This window comes from Myxine glutinosa, chromosome 3 (assembly GCF_964187855.1).
Source record: "Myxine glutinosa chromosome 3, kmMyxGlut1.1, whole genome shotgun sequence".
Classification (NCBI taxonomy): Eukaryota; Metazoa; Chordata; class Myxini; order Myxiniformes; family Myxinidae; genus Myxine; species Myxine glutinosa.
In genome coordinates this window covers 47,148,203-47,167,185 of record NC_136263.1, presented here as the reverse complement: position 1 = coordinate 47,167,185, position 18,983 = coordinate 47,148,203, and the positions used below count along the sequence as shown (strand labels likewise).

Genomic DNA, 18,983 nt, shown 5'->3' with positions numbered 1-18,983 from the left:
GTGGCGTCCATGACGGTGTTGTGCGTCCCAGTCTTTTTTCAGGCTGCTCCACGTGCAAAACAAAACATAGTTAGGCGAAGTATATCTAATGGTGTGCTTTCAAATGTAACCTATTAGGGTTTTAAAACGACTAGTGATGTTCAGAAGAAGGTGCTGAGAGAAAATCGTTCAAAGTATGAAACACGGTTTACAATTTACATACGTACGGAAGACTAAGTGCACCCTAGCGGCGAAGTTTCTGGATATTGTTATTGTCTGCTGAGCAAGCGGTGTAGAAGACGCGAGGAAGACGGAGACATGGACAAGCTGCGCCAGGCATTAAGCGGGCAAGAGGAAGACTCCGAGAGCAATCTCATGACACAGGTGTGGCGATCTCTAGCACCGGATTGTGCTAGGCCTTACACTACACCAGCCCTTCACGTTTTATGACTGGCGCACACTGAGATTGCAGGGAAATCCATGAATCTTGAAGTGCACCGACGTGTCATTAGTAGTCGTACCGACTACCACGTCGATGCCACGTGTTTATAATTACTATCAGTGCCGCACGGAGGGGCAAGTGCTTAAAAAAGGTGTGCACAGGTGTAGGTAGAGGGCTCAACAGGAAGAAGACTAGTATGTTATATGAAGAATCAAAACGATATTTGTTCCTGATCATTACTTATGCAAAAGTAACACACAAAGTAGCACAATAGGCACACAACTTACGGGACACCTTTAAATTCCGTCATTCAAAAGGTGTAAGACTAAGGGAGTTTATGAAACCTTACCTGTTTCTCAAGGTATTACACACACACACACACACACCTACACATATACACACACCTACACACACACACACACACACACACACACACACACACACACACACACACACACACACACACACACACACACACACATCTTGTTTTTTTTTTTTTTGTTTCTCACAATTCTATCTCTTATGATTTTCAATTCTTATTTCTCTTTTTCAATTCTTATTTTAAAATGCATTTAATTAATTGTACAGTATCGGTTGTTCCTAAACTTAAAAATAAATAATTTGAAGGATTTCTATAAATGAAGTTAATTTCACAACATCCCATATTCAACTTTGTTTAAATTGTAAACCTCAAACATAGTTCCTCTACCTGAGAACGTTAACCTGTAAGCAATTGACTAGTTTCCCGACTGCACGGATCCTCAGCTGGGCACAGCTGTGCTGTGTGCTTTGCTGTGTGACTGCTGGAGTGCACGGATGTGTGCACACACACGTCCCATCGATGCCACACGTGTATTATAACTTTGGGACGGTTACGCAGTCATTTCAGGACACGTGCATTAAGGTTTTCGTCCTGCAGTGGTCAATACCTGAGAGAGCGTACCTGGATGTAGTCTGCGTATTGCTTCTCTCACTGAATTGAATAATAAGTCGGTAGTTCTGTGCATTGATGGTTTTACCATGTTCAACAAGATCTTCATGGATTAAGCTCCTAAAGTATTAACTTACCACATCCTTCTTCATGGATGCACTTCCCTGGCTGCGACCAAGATTGTCTCCGTCCCGGCTCACTTTGGCTCTGACAAAAAATGATGGCCTCAGGTCTTATCACAGGCAATCCTTAAAAGGTAATGCCACATGAGCATCCTCTACCGTGTCGGTCGTTCCTTGGTACAAGGTAGTCAGAAGCAGCTTTAGGTAGTTGAGTCAGAACCCCTCCATCACAAATCTCCACTTCAGACCAAAGCCCCTGAATCAAATTTGACTCCAAGTGTAGGTGCTGTGTTGGTGGTGAAAGCTTTGAAGATTATTGGCAAATCTGGCAAAAAAATAAGGAAGCCAAATTTCAGGGCGTGCTCCACTCATACCATCGGTACACTACACGAGTTCCCTTACAAGGAACTTAAGTCTTTGATATACTTTCATGCTTTCCTTTTGTCCTGACTTAGTTTTTTTGGTCCTGTTTTGTACCATCCATCTCACTTCAGCCCCCCTTGATCATACACTCGAGTCATCCAAGGCACTCCTTGTTTGTTTTTGTGGATCTTGGTTGCTCGCTTCCATTCCTGTATCTACTTCTCTCCCATTTGCGGAACCATCCTCCAGCCTTCAACGAGTCCTTTTCCTCCCTTCAGTTTAAGCTCATCCCTGGTGTTGGCTTAGCGGTTAGGGTGCCGGCTTGGGATCCTCGGATCCTGGGTTCGAATCCCGGTCGATCGCTGAATTAACGCCAGGGGGGTTGACTCCGCCTGTCATCCTTCCGAGGTCGGCAAATTGAGTACCAGCTTGCTGGGATGAATGATCACGGTGTGTACCCCGATTTAGAATAGGACACCGTATCCCTGCGCATCGTAAGAGCATGACCAAGGGTTGGCGTCAGGAAGGGCATCCGGCCATAAAAACATTGCCTCAAACAGGGAACCATGATTGTCATGGGGCCCGCAAGGCTAACCCCCGCTCTAGCGGGGAAAATGGCCTTAAAACGATCATTCATTCATTCATTCAGTTTCAGCTCATCACCTTTTTAAGGCCGAGACGTTTACTTCTCAGCTTTTCCTGTCTTCCTATGTCAATATCTTCCATGCACTTCACCTCTCCTTCCAACTGTCAGTCTTTACACTCTCTATATCTTTCAGCTCGTTTAAATACCTACTGGGTGTATATTCAAAATGGCTCTTTCCAAAAATAAATGTTAATGACTAGAAGAAGCCTTTCATTTGCAGTGTTGCGCTTACTGCCTGGAATACAATCTGTGCACTTGAACTTTGAGTGTTCTGATTTAATGTTTGAGATTTAAAAAAAAATAATTCAATGTTATTGAAGTGGAAAAGCATCAGCAGACAAACTGCTTCCAGCAAAATGTGTATTGCGTGAGCATACGATGAACTGTCCCGTGTAACGACTTGCTTACAGTGTAGGAAAATCATGTCTGTATGAAATTTGTCACATTATAGTGAATCTGACTAAACAATGTGACATTGTTGGCCATTTACTTATTACAATACAAAATGTAGAAATGGAGGGGAAGGAGAGGGAATAGTAGAGAGAAAAGAAGATTGGGGAATGGGCCAAAAATGGAGATGTCAGTAAATGGGGGGGGGGTGAGGGGGGGGGGCAGGGAATAAAAATGATTCTCGGGTTGTCTTCAGAAGTTTTCATTTTTACAAAACATTTTTGTTTGAATGAAACACGTTACATTGTGCTCGTCCATCCCCCTACCCTTTGTCCCACAACACAACAGTTTTAAGGCTTTTTTTTTTTTTTTTTACCTCGGCCACCAAAGATTAATGTGCTTGTGTTGGCTTAACGGTTAGGGTGCCGGCTTGGGATCCTAGGATCCTGGGTTCGAATCCTGGTCGATCGCTGAATTAACGCCAGGGGGGTTGACTCAGCCTGTTATCCTTCCGAGGTCGGCAAATTGAGTACCAGCTCACTGGTAATTCCCTGTGTCGCAAGAGGTGACCAACAGGGTTGGCAGCAGGAAGGGCATCCGGCCATAAAACATTGCTTCAAAAAAGGGGACCATGGTGCCCGAAAAAGGCCAACCCCTGCTCTGCGGGAAAAAATGGCCTCTGAAGGTGGTTCTTCTTTCACCAAAGATTAATGGAGGTTATGTTTTCACCCTTGTCTGTCTGTCTGTCTGTTTGTTTGTTTGTTTGTTTGTCTGTGAACGAAATATCTCAAAAAGTTGTGGATGGATTTGGACGAAATTTGGCAGAGATGTAGCATATGTGACAAAGACTAAATGATTAGATTTTGGTGAAGATCCGGATTCAGATCCGGCTACTGTGACTATTTTAAGCGATTCTTCACCATTGGGAGATAGGGCCAAAACCGATACATAACAGGACGTCTCAAAAAGTTGTGGATGGATGATTTTGATTAAATGTGATTCTGTATTGTGATTTTCTGGTCTACTCTGGGGTACAAAACGTAAACTGTTCACCTGGCGGAGGTATGGTCTCTGCTGAGTGCCGTGCTAGTTTTGTTTTTGTTTTTTTTCTACAAACAGGAAACGGTTAGTTAATGATTTTTCATTGTGTAACTTGAAATGGAGCGAGTATTCGATTTATGGGCCAGGTTGTTAAAATTCTAACTCAAAAAGCATCCCAGAAGGCAAAGCCCATCTATCCACTTTGTACTCAAACTAAACTAAACTTAACAAAAACAACAGCTAAACTTTATGTAAATTTTATTAATCAGTTCTCCATATTCTCATTTTAAAGGTTTGTTAAAATGTGATGATAAAACTGAAATGTTATGCCCTGGACAGACACACTGAAGCTCAAGTGGTAAATAAGTAAAGAAACATGCAAGCGGCTACAAAATCCGGCCATCTTGTGCTGACGCGTGGTGGACGGGCTAATAAAGACTATTTCTACTCGGTGTGTTTGCCCTTTGACATTTTGACACAATTATTATTCATTTTCTCCATATTCTCATAATAAATATTTTGTTGAAAATTAGATGCAAAAGCTCAAATTGTTAAAATCGCTATGCCCTGGAGACACACACAAACACACAAGAAGGCAACAAACCAGAGGTCATAGACAGGCAAAAAATTGGGAATGGAAGATGTCACATGAAACCGAAACAGCAACAAATACAGCTCCAACAACTGCAAAAAAGACAAAATAAAAATATAAAATGAAATATAACAGATATATACCAACAAATGGGAAAACGATAAAAGGGCAGGAAGGGCCAATTTTTTAAAAAAAGAGTTGGACAGATTGGGAGTATATAAAGAAGGCTCATTGGAATGGACAAGAAGAGGTCAGCTCAACTGTGATGGACACTATGCCAATGAATGAATGAATGCATGATCGTTTTAAGGCCATTTTCCCCGCGAGAGCGGGGGTTAGCCTTGCGGGCCCCATGACAATCATGATTCCCTGTTTGAGGCAATGTTTTTTTATGGCCGGATGCCCTTCCTGACGCCAACCCTTGGTCGCCTCTTACGATGCGCAGGGATAAGGTGTACCTATTCTAACCGGGGTACACACCGGGATCATTCATCCCAGCAAGCTGGTACTCAATTTGCCGACCTCGGAAGGATGACAGGCTGAGTCAACCACCCTGGCGTTAATTCAGCGATCGACCGGGATTCGAACCCGGGATCCTAGGATCCCAAGCTGGCACCCTAACCGCTAAGCCAACACCAGGCTCATGCCAATGGCTTTAAGAAAATGGCGGGACTGAATAAATTGGACAAGTGTAGGTTCTGCAAGGTAAAAACAGAAAGTACGAGTCACCTCTTATCAGGATGTAAAACAAAAACTCGTGTCAGAACAACCATACACCCAAAGGCACAACAGTAATCCACTGGCACATCTGCAAATAAATTCAACATCCCAGTTTCAGAAAACTGATGAAAACATGAACCAAAAGGAATGACTGACAACAAGGAAGTAACGATCGCAAAAAATAAAATAAGACTGTTAATTGAGCTTTCAGTTCCCAGCGAATTTGGCATAAACAACCCAGAAATGAAGAAAACGACAAAATATCTTTAAAAAAAAAAAAATCTAAAAAAATGAAGTGAAAACATCCTCGAAACTGAAGAGCGCCAAACTTGTACCAGTGATTATCGGAGCAATGGGAATGACGAAAAAGACCCTCAGAGATCTGATAAAACATCCTTGGGAATATTACTACAAACCAGCTATAGTGGGAGGCTCTCCGGGGCTCGGGGACGATCCTCAAAAGAGCCCCAGGAACAATTTTTTGAGAACTAGAATGTCACTCAGTTACGTTTTGTATCCCACTGATAGGCCGGATATAGAGTTGGACTTGAACCAGAATCGAATCGCTTGTTCTTGTCACCTACTGAAATTATCCACCAGGTTTTTGTCATAATTCGTCCACAATTTTTGAAACATCGTGCTGTATATTGTGTTGAGCCCGATCTCTCAATGGTGAAGAATTGCTTAAAAAATTATCGTATCTGGATCCGTATTCGAATCTTCACCAACACTGACTCAATTCTTCCTTGTCACACACCCAACCTGTCCACCAAGTTTTGTCCGAATCCGTACACAACCTTCTGAGATATCCTGTTCACAAACAGACAGTGGTGAAAACATAGCACCTGCCCACCTTCGGTGCTGGAGGTAACAAGAAAACTTCACTAATTGGTCCATGAATCATGATCCCTTCCTGAAACGGAGGTGGGTACTTCAGGAGACAACCAACAACAACAACATACACACACACACACACACACACACACACACACACACACACACACACACACACACACACACACACACACACACACACACACACACACACACACATACACACACACACACACATACACACTTGCAAAGCCCTATGTCTCGTTGTTCGGGGGATGGGGCAATGATTGCACATGTGTGGGAAAAAAATTCCTTGGAGAAATAAATAATTCCATTTTTCTTGCCATTTATATTTCTGCGTTCAAGGGTATTTAATGTATTATCTGTGAAAATGTAAAAATAACAAGCTCTGAGGAATAATTTAAAGCATTTCATGAAGATGATGTTTCTATTATAAGCATTTGGTTGATAATTAGGTGGAATTGTCTGTTGAGTGCAATTATCATATGATATTGGTAATGGGTCCATTAGCATGAATACATCAGCATGAATACTGCCAGCAACCCTCTTATGGTAAAACTGCCAAAATCAGGACTCTCTGCTCACCTTCACTCCTTCATTCCTCTTTCTCCCGCCTCTGGAACAAACTCCCTCACTCTCTTCAATCCCACTCCTCCCTCCAGGTCTTTAAAACAGCTGTTCACCACCATCTCTTATCTTCCCCCATCCAAAACCTTGATCTTTTCTACCCCTGCTAATTTCACCCCAGATTCACTTTTTTGAAATACCAACTTCTTTCCTGGAAGTCCTTGCGTTGTCCATGTGTTTTTTTACTTCTCCCACCCCCTCCCCCTTCCCACACCTCCTCCCCAAAAGCCCTCTCCCTCCCACAGATCTCCCGATGTCCCTGCTCTCAAATGTTGTGTTTGTGTGTTTCCCCTTCTCTCCCCATCTTGTCTACCGCTCCCCTTATTATATACTTTGTGTGTCTGTTTTGATTTTTTGTGTAATAAATGTTAGCTCTTTCACGAGCCTCGATCCTGTATACAAAACAACAAAAAAAAAAATACATATTGTTAAGAGGGAAAAGGGGGAGGGGCTTGTGGGATGGTAATTTAGCATGTTATTGCTAATAGGGGTCGTTAGCATGATTATAGGATGTGGTAATGGGGTCGGTGGGTGTATAGGAGCAATTGGTCTGATTGCATATGGGTAAGGGGGGGACAACTTGCATGATTGGACATGAGTAATAATGGCATGCAGTTTTGTGCCAATAATGGAGGTTGCAGTGATGATGATTTGTAACTATGCTTTGTTACCAAGGCCACGTTTGATAAGTCCGTGAGTAATAGTGACCGGTATTTCCCTCATTGATGACCTCCACGTCGGATATTGGTACGATGAGCTCTTTTTCTTGTTGGCCCTCAAATTGAGCTGTTCTTTCTTTTCCCATTTGCTCTCGTCGAAGATGGAACTTTCACATGGGCTGAGGTAGGCCTTTCTGCCGTGGTACTTGAACAACAGTAAAACTTGCTATATCAATTCTTACTCACCAAAGCTTACATTTTCCAATTTACAGTCCTACAAATGCTGCTCTTATTGGCAGACAGTTGTCAGCCAGTGGTCTGTTTGTGGTGTACAAACCAGAACTAGATGTTTCGAGCATCATGTAAAGATGACATGTGGCATGGAGTAGTATTGATGGCATTTTTTAAAAGCTGAAATACCTGTATGTTTCTTCCTTTATCTTTTAGATTTCTGATGCAAGCACGCTGAGTTGGAGCACGCGAATTAAAGGTTTTGCTGCTTGTTTTGCTTTCGGCATTTTATGTTCCATCCTGGTAAGTCTTGCTTCTTCTTCTTTTGTACACAACACATGGCTATAAATAGCATCGTTGGCTGAGGGTGTCTGTGCGGCTAATACAATGCCCTCCCTGTAGGTTATGGTAGGATTTTGCATTTTGTTTGGAGTGCATGCCATAGCTTGCCTACTCTTCACAAAGAACAACATGGGGTTTTTAGCATCCAGCAACTAATTCTGGTATACAGGAGGCCCATTTTTTGTATTCAGGGTTAATGCTCGTGAAATAACTAGAACGCAACTGATCATGACGCTGCATAACAAAAAGAACAGTATACAGAGGGGGGAAACACTAACCGCAGGGTTGAAGGACAAAATACAAAACAGAGAGAGACTTGGACAAACAAGTGATGTGGGGAGGAATGAGGGGTAGGGGAGGATGCACAAGGTGGACGAGATGGATACAGAAGCAAACTTTCAGGAAGGAAATACTGGAAATTTGGAAGAAGGTGGGGTGGGTGGTGGAGGGTTTTCGAGGGGAGAAAATATCATGGTTTTGGATTGGGGGATAATCTGAGATGGTGGTGAACAGCTGTCCTGGAGACTTGGAGGGAAGAATGAGATTGAAGAGAACATGGAAGTTGGTTCCACAGGTGGGAAAAAGAGGAACGAATGAGTGGAGGTGAGCAGTGATTGTGGATCTTGATGATGGTGGACCGTGTGAGCCCTGCAGAATCCTGGGAAGGGCAAAGTATGAAAAGAGCAGAAGCTGCAAGACCAGAAAGGAGGTGGTAGAAGACAGAGAGGACACCGACCTGTTTGCGATGGGAATGTGATCGGACCATAGACTCGGCTTCATCACGGGAGATTCCAACAATCAAATCGTTTTAACGTCTATCCGAGGGAAGGCACACACATTCATAGATCGCTCTGCCTGCAAGACACCAGGACGACAATTTGTGGCTGGGCTGAGATTCAAACCCAGGGTAGATGGTTCAGAGGCGACTGTGCTTTCCTCGATGCCATCCTGTCAGCCCATACGTCTTGATCTATAAGATAAGTTAAGTCTACATCCTGTATATTGTTTTCGTTATCTGTATGGTGCATGTCTTGAAGTTGGGCTGGAGCTGAGTTATTAGCAGGTGTAATATGATGAAGACCATATTGAAATATTGTTGAGTTGAATACAACAACAACAACAACAACAACATGCATTTTAAGGCCATTTTCCCTGCTAGAGCGGGGGTTAGCCTTGCGGTCCCCGTGACAATCTTCTCCATCTTGCCCTATTTTCTGCATCTCTCCTTGTTAACCCCCTTGCCCGCATTTCTTCTTCCACCACCTTTAGCCAAGTCTTTCTCGGTCTTCCCCGTCCTCTACTTCCTTCTCCATTCATTTCCATCACTCTTCTCAACCAGTCACTTTCATCCTTCCTCAACACATGACCAAACCATCTCAACCTGTTCCTCTTCACAGCATCAACCACAGGCTCTATTCCCATCATCTTTCGCAATTCATCATTTGTCTTCCTTTCTCTCAACGATACTCCGCACATCCACCGAACCATTCGCATTTTTTTTTTTGTATACAAGATCGAGGCTCGTGAAAGAGCTAACATTAATCACACAGATAGACAAACCGACACATAAAACATATAACATCGGGAGCGGTAGACAAGATGGGGAGAGAGGGGGAAGGACACAAACACAACATTTGAGAGCAGGGACCGAGAGACATGGAGACATCGAGAGACCTGTGAGAGGGAGAGGGCTTTGGGGGGGGCATGGGAAGGCGGGGGGCATGGGAAGGGGGGGAGGGGTGGGAGAGGTATAAAACATATGGACACTGCCAGGACTTCCAGGAAAGAAGTTGGAATTTCAAACAAGGTGGATCTGGGGTGAATTAGCGGGGGTAGAAAAGATCAAGGTTTTGGATGGGGGAAGATAAGAGATGGTGGTGAACAGCTGTTTTAAAGACCTGGAGGGAGGAGTGGGATTGAAGGGAGTGAGGGAGTTTGTTCCAGAGGCGGGAGAAAAGAGGAATGAAGGAGTGAAGGTGAGCAGAGAGCCGAGATTTCGGCAGTTTAACCATCAGAGGGTTGCTGGCAGATCTTGTGCGACCTGTAGGAATATTTGGGGGACAGAGCACAGAGAGAGAGCTGGGGGTGCAAGGCCGGAGAGGGGTCAGAAGAAGACAGAGAGACCACCTACCTGCCTGCGGTGAGAGAGTGAAAGGCCCTCAGAGATAGCTTCATCGTGGGAGATTCCAATAATTCTGAAAGCTTTGGTTTCAACAGCGTGAAGCCTAGCTAGGTGTGAGGCAGGAGCAACGGCCCATAGGGGAGAACAGTATTCCATTGAGCTGCGGATGAAAGCCTTGTATGTGGTGAGGAGCTCAGGTGTGCCGAGGAAGGACTTCGCACGACGGAGGATGCCCAGTCGGCGACTGGCTTTGGAGGCCAGCTTGGAAATGTGGTTTTCCCAAGAAAGATCATGGCAGATAGTGAGACCCAAAAGCTTGAGCGACAGAACTTATTGGAGAGGATTGTTGAGAAAGTAGATGGGAGCGTTGACCAGTCGATCTTTTCGGAGAGACATAGTAAGAGTGTGAGATTTGTCAGGATTGAAAGACATGTTCCACTTGTTTGACCAGTCTGTGATTTTGTCCAAGTCTTCAGAGAGTGAGGAGGCTGCAGACTGCCGATCTGAGGGAAGAGGAATGGAGCGGCAGAGAGTGGAGTCATCAGCAAAGAGATAGAGAGGATTTTCCAGAGAGTCGGAGAGATCATTGATAAAGACCTGAAAAAGCACAGGGCCCAGAACACTGCCTTGGGGAACTCCAGCCTGAACAGGAAGGGGAGATGAGAGAAATCCATTCAGGGCCACACGTTGACTACGACCAGAGAGGAAGTCCGCAAGCCATGCATGGAGATTTCCATGGATAACATAGGAGGAGAGTTTGGTGAGCAGAGCGGGGTGCCAGACCGTATCGAAGGCACGTGATATGTCAAGGGAGACAGCTCTGATTTCCTGTTTGGCATTGAGGACCTCCATCCATTGTTGAGACAGCAGAAGCAGCATGTCCAGAGTAGAGTGACATGGTCTGAAACCAAATTGATGATCAGAGATCAAGCCATTGGAGAAGAGAAAAGATTTCATATCAGAGGCAATGATGGATTCCATGACTTTGCTGATAATTGGGAGCAGGCTGATTGGTCTGTAGTTGCAAGGATCTGTTTTTGCACCTTTTTTGTGTGAAGCGGTAATGTTTGCTGATTTCCAGGATGCTGGCAGATGACCTTGAGCAAAAGAGAGGGTGAAAAGAACAGAGAGAGGGTGAGATAGAGCGGCAGAGCAGGATTTTAGGACCCGTGGGCTGATGCCGTCTGGTCCAGTTGCAGAATCAGAGTCGAGGTTAGACAAAAACTCCTCCACCTTGTCAGGAGAAAAGGACACAGAGTCCAGGAGCAGTTGGGTTAGACTGGGAAAGGTGGGAACAGAGAGAGATGGGTTTGGGACTAAAGATTTTGAGGCAAACACAGAGTTGAGGCATTCGGCTTTGTCACGTGCGATGTCAACTGTGTGGCCATTTGAGGTAAGGGAGGGGATGGAGGGGGAACAGACACCAGAAATGGATTTGACCACATGCCACCAGGATTTGGAGGATGGAGACAGGTTTCAGAGTTCATTCTTCAGTGTGGAGAGATAGTGCTTCCTGGCACTCCTGAGGGTAGACACACACTTGTTCCGAGCTTGGTGGAAGGAACTGAGATTGCCTTCAGTTGGATTTGCCTTCCAAGAGGCAAAGGCAAGTTGTTTCAGGGCAACTGCCTCACCACAAGATTCAGTGTACCATGGACGGGAGGAAGGGTATTTCCACCCTTTCCAGCCTTCGTTGCTGCTCTACGTTCATTACCCATGTCTCACTCCCATAAATCATAACACTTTTCACTAACTAATCATAACACTGTTGAGTTGAATGTTTCTCTTTTTTTATTTAACCCGAAGTGGAATCTCAAACGCCAAAGTATTTCCAGATGAAACATTAGCTCAGTTTTTGTCATCTTCTACTGTTCGTTCCTCTGTGTGATTCACAATACTGTATATGGACCAGCATTATGCTGGTCAGTCTGAATGAATAATTACAATCCAGGTAATTACTTTAGTTCTGGATCACGTGTTGCTTGATGTAAATGGAAGCGTTCCACTAACATTCCTTTATTTCAGGGCACGGTTTTCCTGTGGTTTAGAAATGGCCTCATTTTGTTTGCCCTCTTCTACACCTGTGGCAACCTTTGTGCTCTGGGCAGGTAAGCATACTTGGATGCAGTCCTGGATATGTGAGGCATAACGAGTATTGTCGGGATACATTTGACTACACAAGTAGTACACATTTGACTCAATACAAAGAATAAAATCTGCAGTTTCTTATCCAAAACCTCAGTTATATCTGTTATAATCCCCACACATTTTGAAAAAAAATGGGGAGATATTGTAATCTGTTCCGTCTGTCCGTCCGTCAGGCTGTCTCCTCCCAAACGGTTGGGCAGAAATGCCCAGTCTTGGTAGTTAGGGTCACCACATGACACAAAGGTGTGAGAGCAGTATCATTTTTGGCCACGCCCCTTAGGGTGGGGTCAAAAAACGAAAAATGCAATTACGAGCACATTTTTAAAATAAAACTTCATATGGAATCGACATTTGGGGACACATGAAATATGGAATGATTTTTTGGATTTGACCCCCAGTTCACTTTGATTTGACCCAGGCCTTTCACTCTCTCACCGCAGGCAGGTTGGCGGTCTTTCCAATAATCAAATATTCTACCGACTCCTCTCCGGCCTTGCTTCCCCTGCTCTGTCTGTGTTCTATCCCCGAAATACTCCTACACGACACAAGATCTGCCAGCAACTCTCTTCTGGTGAAACTTCCAAAATCAAGACTCTCTGCTCACCTTCTCTCTTTCATTCATCTTTTTTCTCGCCTCTGGAACAAACTCCCACACTCTCTTCAATCCGACTCCTTCCTCCAGATCTTTAAAACAGCTGTTCACCACCATCTCTTATCTTTCCTCATCCAAACGTTGATGTTTTCTACCACCGTTAATTCATCCCAAACCCACCTCCTTCAAATCCCGTATTCTTTCCTGAAAGTTCCTGCAGTGTCCATCTTGTTTATTCCGTGTAACCTGCCCAGCCCTCTCCCTTCCACAGATCTCCCGATGTCCCTGTTCCCTACTGGTGTTGGACTTCCCTTTCTCTCCCCACTTGTCTCCCGCTCCCCTTATTATACGTTATATGTGTTAGCTCTTACACGAGCCTCGACCTAGTGCATACCAAAAAAAGTTCATGCCCCAGACGATCGCAGGGCTCAAAATTTGAAGAGAATCTTAACTCAATATTTATTATTGGGTCATTCCTGGCGGGACTTTTTGCCATCTTTCAACTTTGCTTTAGGTGCAAAGAGCGGGAATTTGCGATGGCATGCTATGGAGTTCACTCTAGTTTGAAATTCCAGTTTATATAGTTGGTGTATACACTATGACATGGATGTTCAATGTGACATACGACATGTCATTTTGTTAATATTGTATTTTATTACAAGTTATTGTTACAAGTACATTTTGTTCATTGTGGAGAATGAAGCCAGTTTTTAAAACTCTTAATCACCTTGTGTGAACTTTAACCACCTGCTTCTTTGTTTCTTTACGTCTGCAGCACGTGTTTTCTCATGGGTCCCATTAAACAGCTCAAGCGGATGTTCGATTCGACACGCGTCTTTGCCACAATAGCCATGCTTGTAAGATTTTGATTCTTACTTTCCTCCTCCATTCCATTCTTCCCATGCCCTTTCCTAACATTATCCATGTCTGTGTGCTCTCAAACTACAGATTTGCTTGCTGCTTACCTTGCTTTCGGCATTCTTGGTGAGTGTCCATTCAATTGAGCATCTATTACTTCCAAGCCAGTATCACCAAACTTGGGTTCCACTGATGAAATACATGCCTGTTTTTATCTTTATTTTATTTTTACCAACAGTGGCACAACAAGGGGCTCGCACTTCTATTCTGCATTATGCAGTTTCTCGCAATGACTTGGTGAGTCCGATGAGATGCGAAATATATTTTAGCAAAACGTTGACAATTTGTATTTTTGTCTCGGTCTCATTTTGCATTTTGAAAATTTGCACTCATCATGTTCTTTTATTTTATTTTTTTCAGGTACAGCCTTTCCTACATTCCTTATGCTCGGTGAGTTATTCAATCGAACATGTTAACCTTTGGTTGTCTTGAGCTCACTGGGGATGGAACGGGAGGGTTTGAAATGGGTGGTGGTTGTGGAGGGAGGGGTAGGATCAGTGCTTTTTGCCTTCAATCTACCTTCATTCTGCCTCTCCCACATTTTCCAAATCTACATTTAACACTTTCCTATTTGCTTTGCAGGGATGCAGCAAAGAAGTGCTTTACAAGTTGCCTGGCATGAACAGCAACCTTGAAATGCTTCACACACATTGTCAATACCAACAATACTCCATGTTTCAATATCTTGGGATTTCTGTACTTCTTTCTATGTTTGTCTGTATTTGGTGACCTCAACTCCCCTTCACTTTTGTATCTTCCTCATCACCCATCTGCCATTTTACCTTTGCCTGCCCCTGGGATCAAACCGGAACCAGGTATAATTTATGGCTTTGATGCTGCCGATGAAACCACCTTAAGTTTGCACATCTTTCACACACCTGTGAAATCTGTACGTATTCATGATATCTGCTTCTCTTTCTGTCAATCTTTGACATGCTTTTTTTTTTTTTTTGTAATTTTGCTGCCATTATGCCTGAGCTTGCACTCTCCGTCCGTAACCGTGGACTTTCCCTCAGTGCCCTCCAGGTTGGACGGAGTAATCCCTCGTATTCTCCTGTAACTGTGCTTTACAGAGGAGTGACAGCTGAGATGGATTGAGAAGCGTTCCTTTCTCTTTACTCTGACTATATGTATGTATATAAATCTCAGATTATATTTCTATTTCCTTTTGCTGCTTGAAGGCATTTTGAATTACAAGTATTTGGCAGAATACAGTGAAAATAAATTGAGCTTTTCGTTTTTAGCTCACCTGGAACGAAGTTCAAGGGAGCTTATGCGATGGCGCGTCGTCCGTCCGTCAGTCTGTCCGTAAACACTTGCAACTTCTTCTCCTAAACTGCTGAAGGGATTGTGATCAAACTTGGCACATATTATATTTGTTGTGTTGTGACTAAAGTTTGTTCACAGAATTTTTAAAAAATCAGGATCTAAGGGGGTTTACCGGGGTCAAAGTGGATCCAGGTTTGACCCCCCAAAATAGGTATTTGTTTTCTTCTCTGAAACTACACATGCAATTTCAATGAAACTTCACCAGAACCTTCATCACCCGTGATGTACCAATGTTTGTTCAAGGCATTAGAAAAATTGGGGTCTGAGGAGGTATATGGTGGGTTGGGGGAAGTAGGGGGAGTTGCCCCCCAAAATAGGTATTTTTTTGTTTAAAGTCTTATGAATTATGTTAGTATGATTCTACATGCTGCCCTGTCTTCTAGCAACTATTGAAATTGGTTTAAAATACATTTAGTCGGTGCAGTATACTGTTTATTCTACCAGGTGAGCACCAAGGGTATTGCCCCTATGTTTATTGCATCTTCCACCATGTCGTTTAAAACGTTTATATAATGACAAGTCGGTCAAGCAAAGGAAAGGACAACCAATGTGCAGTCAGCTTTGCAGGGTGCAGCGCTTTTATTCGCTCGACAATAGTCACGATGCTCGCTTTGAACATTGGGAGAGCGAGAAAAGGTTGTTTGGGGGAATGAAGGGATAAACTGGCCAAAACGCACATCACGCAAACACATGTTCACATTTTGAACAAAAACACAAAATGTACATTGTACAACAAAATCGCATCATATTTATATCAGCAGCTATTAACTCCCGTTTGGTGCTCGACACTTACATTTTCATGGTTTCTGTAAACGTGTTAGAGGTACCGCAGGATGAGTGCCTCCTCCAGTAGAGGAGCTCGGAAGGCAAAGCGTGGTGCGAGTTTGTAAAAGCAAGTTCAGTAGTAACCTCCTTGGAGACGGCAGTATGTGTTTCCGCGAAGACTTTCGTGCAAATATCGAATAAGTTAAGGAAACATGTTTGCGCATTTTCGCTACAGGTTATAAGCATGGTGTTGCGTTTGTTTGCACTGGACGGACCACGTTTCTGCTTCACTCGACCATTTTAGCCAACTTGTGTACGACATCAGCAGAAGGCAAAGAATGGCGCTTGCGGAAAATTCCGGCCTTTGTGCTGCCACGATGCATAAACAATTACCAGTACTATCCCATTTTTTTCAGCATGCTGGAAATCTTACTTTCTGTGAAATGGTTTGTTTGTTTAGTTAGAGTACCAGGAGCATCGCTGCACAAAGCATACATACTCCGAAACAGTTGAGCCTGAGGTCCACGTGAAGAACTCGGCACGAAACGACAGTCAAGCCTTGGTGTTTTAGGAAAGCAGGAGAAGTGGGTTTTGAGGTTGTTAGGGGGTTGGATGATGGGAGACAGGGGGTATAGACCTGAATCGAAGCCCACTTGGAAGAAGTATTTTCAGCTACAAGTGCAAGTCTTGTACATCACTCCGAACCCCAACCACATTACTGTTACTTACATCCTCAAGACCCATGGTGTTTGCGGTACAAGCAATTATCACAGAATTTGATTTACCACCACCGTTTTCACTGACAACCACAGTTTTATCACCAGCTGCAAGTGCCGGAGGATGAAGACAACTCATTGGTCGTGGCAGCACGGGGACCAGACTCTCGGTCAGGTTTACCAGCTTTTCAATGACGACAGTCCCTGTTGGAGAACGTAGACCCAGACCACGGGCGTGGAAACTGTTACTGGATGAATCGATCGAGTTGGGTCCAGGAGCCATAGGTTGTGTGTAGGCATTCTCCCGAAGTGGGGAAAAGCTGGAAGATGATAGCCCTTCATCTTTGGAGACCGGGCTGTAGAAGAGAAGGATTATTGAGTATTTGAGAGATTGATGGTAAAGCCCTACTCTGAATCTGCAAGATTGGTCCTCCAGCTGATTAAACTCAGCACTAAAACAAGATGGTACAAGGAACTCTCGATGCATTCAACTGCACTAAAGGGAGGTTGGCAGTCAGAAGTCAAAATATGTTGTCTTCATCCACTCCAACACCTCGTTGGAAAGAGTTGGAGTACCACTTGAAACGTTTTGACCACCGCTTGCTTGCCCCTTATGCTAAAAACACTTGCTCTGGTATCTGCCTATCATGAGATACGTAAGAATAAATTTCCTGCACTCCAGAATGATCACTTAGACTTATGATGGGTATCGTGATATGCAGATTATGCTCAAAACGTTTTGCCTGGTATTCCAGCTGTTTCTGATGAGTTTGGGGAATGGATGGAGACAACATTCAATGCAAGCATTGGTATAAATACAGATTGCCAATGCGTAGGCCGTATGACACATAAAATGAAGTAACTATGGAGTTTTAGCCTCATACCTCACATCCATGGACTGCACATCATCTGTCTCCTCATCACTTGCAGCCCTTTCACTTCCATCGTCCTCACCAACGATTTCGCCATCTCCCTCATCTTGTTCCTTTGTCTCCGCATCTGCTCCTGCAGGCCTTGTTTCTTGGCTCGTTACATCACCATTTGTAATTTCGCCTGGTGAATAAATGCAATAAATTATGTTATTATTACGACAATGATTTGTGATACTGATAATTGCTACACATTTTGAGAAGAAGTTAGACTTTAGGAAAAATTATTTTGACAAAAGACTGGAAACTGGTAGTATCTCGTCAAGGTACTATAAAAGAATGACAGGTTTGATTGTGACAAGGTCACTTTAACGTAGACCCAACCTCCTGAAGATAGTAGAGTTGGGCTGCACCAAGAGTGACAAAGCAATGGTTTATTACCCCGCACAGGAAGCGACAAGCAGGGTTAAGCAATTGACTTACCATTGTCTGTCTAGCTACAAACTTCAATTTATGATCAAGCAACAACTTGACTTCAATTGAATGTTATATTTTGAACATGAATCGGAACACAAACCTGCAGTTTAGGAGTTCTTTGATTCTGAATTTGGCAAATTGTACGGATTCCCGACCCGAGCGTATATGGGCACAAATGAGTGAGGTAATTGTTTTAGGCTGTTTTTCATTAGTAAAGTAAACTGCTGCAAACATTTGAGGATTTTTAAAGAGATGGACGAAAGAAAGAAAAACTCTTGTACAAATAGTGAGCTCCTGAGTGCAGATTGGCAGGTCATGCGTTTCTGTAACTATTTTGCATAATTGTATGATTCATGAACTATGCTGCAAAAGAAACTGGAGTTCATAGAACACCTCACCCCACGCAATCTTGAGAAAATGGACATTGGAAGGTTCTTGAAATTCTTGTTTTGCATTTCAATGCACAATCTATATTTCCTACGAGCCGCAAGTTTGTCTGAATCTCAATATTTCCCAACTCAGAGCGCAAACGGCAAATTTGATTGGTCGAGATGGCATGAAATTGTATAATATTTTGTCGAAGTACAGCTAAATGGAAGGTTTTTGAAAGAGCCAAAAAGGCAATTTGTGTTCTACGGTGTTCAAGTACTGTATATGATTAAATTGAAATAAAAGAAAGATTTTATAGGTTGTTTAAATTTTTTCCCCAGAAGCTTACCACCATTGATGCAGTTGTTCACACCACCCTATCTAACACATCACATTGGTTATTCATGCCTGTTGTTTGTGTCCTTTATGAAATCCCTAAAAACAGTGAGTTTCCTGTTTGGACTGATTTGCAATTTTGTTTAGCTGCCAGACAGACAGACAGAGTAAAACAAGTATCTCACTCCACTCTGCGCATGTGCGATTGGCAGGAATTCAGAGCCAAAGTGCTATTCTGCTAAATTAAGGCCATTCGTGTTCAAAATATAACATTCAATTTAAATCAAGTTATCCCTCGATCATAAACTGACGTTTGTAGACAGAAGTGAACTTATCGCTTGGCCCCGCTTTCCACTTTGCGTGTGTGGGTAATTAACCTGCGAGAATGAATGGGCTGGATTA

At 43.4% G+C, this 18,983-nt stretch overlaps 2 protein-coding genes across 5 annotated transcripts in view; one reads left to right on the top strand and one right to left on the bottom strand.

Moving 5' to 3' along the window:
* LOC137423620 (vesicle transport protein SFT2B) lies at positions 1 to 18,561 on the top strand. Its single transcript, XM_068110972.2, has 8 exons — positions 1 to 363; positions 7,815 to 7,901; positions 12,088 to 12,170; positions 13,578 to 13,659; positions 13,751 to 13,786; positions 13,899 to 13,957; positions 14,081 to 14,110; positions 14,303 to 18,561. Exons 1-8 carry the CDS (start codon positions 298 to 300, stop codon positions 14,340 to 14,342), a joined length of 483 nt encoding a protein of 160 aa, XP_067967073.1. The 5' UTR covers positions 1 to 297; the 3' UTR covers positions 14,343 to 18,561.
* Positions 15,600 to 18,983, bottom strand: part of LOC137424246 (uncharacterized) — a 75,327-nt gene continuing 71,943 nt past the window's right edge. For all 4 annotated transcript variants that reach the window (XM_078773984.1, XM_068111706.2, XM_078773986.1 and 1 more), the window contains exons 13-14: positions 17,415 to 17,583; positions 15,600 to 16,886 (exon numbers count right to left, since the gene is read on the bottom strand). In XM_078773984.1, coding sequence (XP_078630110.1) covers positions 16,487 to 16,886; positions 17,415 to 17,583 — 569 coding nt within the window. In that variant the 3' untranslated portion in view covers positions 15,600 to 16,486. The remainder of the gene's footprint in view (positions 16,887 to 17,414; positions 17,584 to 18,983) is intronic.